Consider the following 3,911-nt stretch of genomic DNA (forward strand, 5'->3'; position numbering starts at 1 on the left):
TGTATCATGCTGCTGAGTGACTGCTGCTCGTCAAACATATTTCATTGCAATGTTGACCCTGTGCTAACTTGCATATGACAAATAAAACTGAAAACTAAAAACCTTTTTGTATACACACCTGGTGGACGTTTGTAAATAAATTCTCTTGTGTGCATCTGACCTCTGAGTCCTGCGTGTGAGTCCTCCATGTCAACCGTAACAGAACTACCTACCCTCTTCCTGTAACCACTTCCTGGGTCTCATTTCAGGGGCTCAGTATTTTTGTCACTGAGCAGTGACAAAATTTTCTCATGATAGTCTTTCTGGTTTAGCAAAACCATGCATCTACCCTTGTCTGCCACAAGGATGATAATGTTGTTGTCATTACTAAGTGATGTGAGTGCCTTCCTCTCCTTCATGCTGATGTTGGATGCTAGGGGCTTTACATTGCTGAGACAGGCTGAAAAATTCGTCCGTAGTTGCTCTGCTTCCACATCTGCAACATTGTTATTTCAAATTGCTGTTTCTGTGGCTGTGTATAAGATTGGGGAAACCTGCAGTCAGCTGAGACTGAAGAAGTCACTTGGATAAGTGATGAATTTTTTCTCTCACTAAAAAAGGCTACGTCCAGATGAACAGAATCATCTTTTTGAGATTAATGCTGAAAAGCATAAGCCTGTGGTCAGGTCTGTTTCTAATGCCACACATACATATTTAATTTGTTTTTTTGTTTTTTTTTCATTTTCTCATCTTCTCTTATTTTTCCATCATCGCATTAGAAAAAATAGCAGACTTTCTGATACAAAAACTGATGGTACAAATGCTGTTAAATGTATGATGCTGGTTTAGCAATGCCTTCTCTATGAGGAAAAGTTATGTTGCACAATACGTTTCGAGGCACTCTAATGTGAAGAAAATATCTAGCCGGCAACATCAAGCTTGTGAATGATAGTCCTACCAACTCAACAACAAATACTATGTATTTACATAACTGAAAATAGAATACAAAAGAATGCAGCACAGTAAATAGTATTTTAAAATTGCATGTTTTAATCATCAAAAGTGTCAGCATACCAAAACAAGATTTGAACAGACCACAGATATATGCCCATATATAACGTGATAACATTTAAAGAGAATTACTAAAAAATGTTTTTGAATGTATTACTTCAAAATTGCCAGGCTGTAGTTTTAAATCATTACTGAAGTCATGGAAATACATCAGATAAAGATTAGCCAATCACTGTAATTGAGAAACAGGATATAAGAAATTGTTGCCATTTTCAGATAAACAAATATTTCATGTCCAAATGTTTAAACTGTCCACTTCTTCTTCTCTTATGGTATCAACAGTTAGTCTAATTTCTACTAATAACTGTTTCCTTTCCCTTGTGAAGTGCCCAGAAACTTAAGCTGTCCCATAAATCTATTGGAGTAATGATTGTTTCAACTTAGTATTTGAGTACAGGACTAGTAAATGTGTTGAGTTACATTCCACCACTTCCAAAAAACACTTGGAGCAACACAACAAGAACACAGAGAGAGGTGAAGTGAGTGAAGTGGATCAGGTTTTCACCACTGCAAAACAAACTGTCACTGTCACATGGGGTGGTGGGTGGTGTATCTGTAGTGGGTGGTGTTGATGTGGGGCAGGTGAAGAATAAGTCAGAGTCAATGTCCAGGGTGAAGTAGTTAACAAAGCCTGGTGGTGTTCCGGTGACGGTGGTGCTGATCCAGTTTTGGTACTGGGACACACGAGCGTAGACTCCAGGACTATTAGGCAGGGCGCAGAATTCACCAAAACTCACGACTCCACTCTGGATCCAGATACCGCTATTATCTTTTGTCACAAGTGGTCCCCCCGAGTCTCCCTGTGAAAAAAGTGTAAAAGTTGTTAAAACAGATTGAGATCAGTTGAACATCTCATGGAGCTTAATTTCTACTAAATGCATAAAATGTTTCCAGAGATGTTTGTGTTAATTGTTAATCAGACACAACTTTTGCTGATTAGTTACAGTATCACCCAACACCCTCAACTGCACGTCACTACATGATGTGATGTCACTGACAGAAATTATCACAAAACCTTTGGGAAAACCTTTATAGAATAAATTAAATACATCTAAGTGAAAAGAATTACAAATTATGAGTAAATGAGCTTCAATGCAAAGCCTCTTTTCCACCAGTACCTCCTCAGCTTGACTCTGTCATTTTGTCGTACAATAGAGCACCACCTGCGTTGTATCATTAAAGCAACATGGCAGAAAGTCCACTGACCTGAACACAAACTAACCATGGAAGGCTTCGAGGGGATTCTCTACCTGCTACTTGGTCTATGGTGACTCTCGGACCATGGTGTTGGTTTCTGTGTACCCATTTCTGTTGTTGCATGCTTTCAAAATGGTGCTTTTGATTACTGTTAAGGAGTGACTCTCATGAGTCCTTGAGCTACACCACTGACTGGCCTATCAGTGACATGCAGTCTCTTGATGTCACATTTTTGTATCAATTTCGTTCACTTGGAATACCGGCTGAGCAGTACTAAAAATAAATAAATAAAAGTACCTGGTACCAGGTGATAACACCTAACGAAAACCTTGAAAACTGAGCTGAGTCAAGTAGGTGCTAATGGAATAGGGCTATAATGTTAATAATCATAAACACTACTACAGAAAAGCAGTGAGTGGTTAAAAGCTGATAGTCAGTGCAGTCAATTAGGCCTTACATTACAAATAAGCACAAAGTGGTAGTCACCTGACATGAATCCTTCCCGCCATTTTTCAGTCCAGCACAGATCATGTTATCTGTGATTGCAGCGAAGTTTTGTAATTCGCATCTGCACTCGTTGTTTCCCACTATTGGTACATTCACCTCCTGCAGAATCTCTGGGGTGGGACCATTACCTAATTGGGAAATGTTAAAAGGAAGATCATTTTTACTGAAGCATGTATCACTAATAAAAGAAAATACATATTTTAAAAAACTTACTTTCTAGGGTACCAAAGCCAGTGACCCAGCTGCTGGTGCCATTGTTGAAAGTGCTGCCGTCTGAGGCTAAGCAGACTGGCTGAATGTAGTCTGTGAAATTCACAGGAGTCGACAGCTGCAGGAGGCACATGTCATTCTCATATGTTGCAGGATTGTAATCGGGATGGCAGATGATTTTTTCAAGTGTCACAGTAACTGCATTTGGGTTTGGACCAGACGCGGTGTTGTGGCCCAGAGTCACGTTTGTGGTGGGACGATCAGCACTTGAATGAAAGTAAAAATATATAGTTATTTTTATAGCATTGCATAGTGATCATTATCGTTGAACTACCGTCACAACCAGGTAGCAACAGATGCTTATGAGATTTTGATAATAAATATATACAGTGACTTGCAAAAGTATTTGGCCCCCTTGAACTTTTCCACATTTTGTCACATTACAGCCACAAACATGAATAAATTTTATTGGAATTCCACGTGAAAGACCAACACAAAGAGGTGTACACGTGAGAAGTGGAACGAAAATCATACATGATTTCAAACATTTTTTACAAATAAATAACTGAAAAGTGGGGTGTGCGTAATTATTCATCCCCCTGAGTCAATACTTTTGTAGAACCACCTTTTGCTGCAATTAAAGCTGCCAGTCTTTTAGGGTATGTCTCTACCAGCTTTGCACATCTAGAGACTGAAATTCTTGCCCATTCTTCTTTGCAAAACAGCTCCAGCTCAATCAGATTAGATGGACAGCGTTTGTGAACAGCAGTTTTCAGATCTTGCCACAGATTCTCAAGTGGATTTAGATCTGGACTTTGACTGGGCCATTCTAACACATGGATATGTTTTGTTTTAAACCATCCCATTGTTGCCCTGGCTTTATGTTTAGGGTCATTGTGCTGCTGGAAGGTGAACCTCCGCCCCAGTCTCAAGTCTTTTGCAGACTC

The 3,911-nt window shown here is 39.4% G+C and overlaps 1 protein-coding gene across 1 annotated transcript; it reads right to left on the bottom strand.

The window, feature by feature from the left end:
- Positions 1-1,006: 1,006 nt before the first annotated feature.
- On the bottom strand, positions 1,007-3,243 carry LOC102203137 (tryptase-like). Its single transcript, XM_005752658.2, has 3 exons — positions 2,968-3,243; positions 2,734-2,882; positions 1,007-1,850 (listed from the first exon to the last, which is right to left on the bottom strand). Exons 1-3 carry the CDS (start codon positions 3,095-3,097, stop codon positions 1,467-1,469), a joined length of 663 nt encoding a protein of 220 aa, XP_005752715.2. The 5' UTR covers positions 3,098-3,243; the 3' UTR covers positions 1,007-1,466.
- Between the last annotated feature and the right edge of the window lie 668 nt (positions 3,244-3,911).

This window comes from Pundamilia nyererei, unplaced genomic scaffold (genome assembly GCF_000239375.1).
Source record: "Pundamilia nyererei isolate P.nyererei 1_Seehausen unplaced genomic scaffold, PunNye1.0 scaffold00370, whole genome shotgun sequence".
NCBI lineage: Eukaryota > Metazoa > Chordata > Actinopteri > Cichliformes > Cichlidae > Pundamilia > Pundamilia nyererei.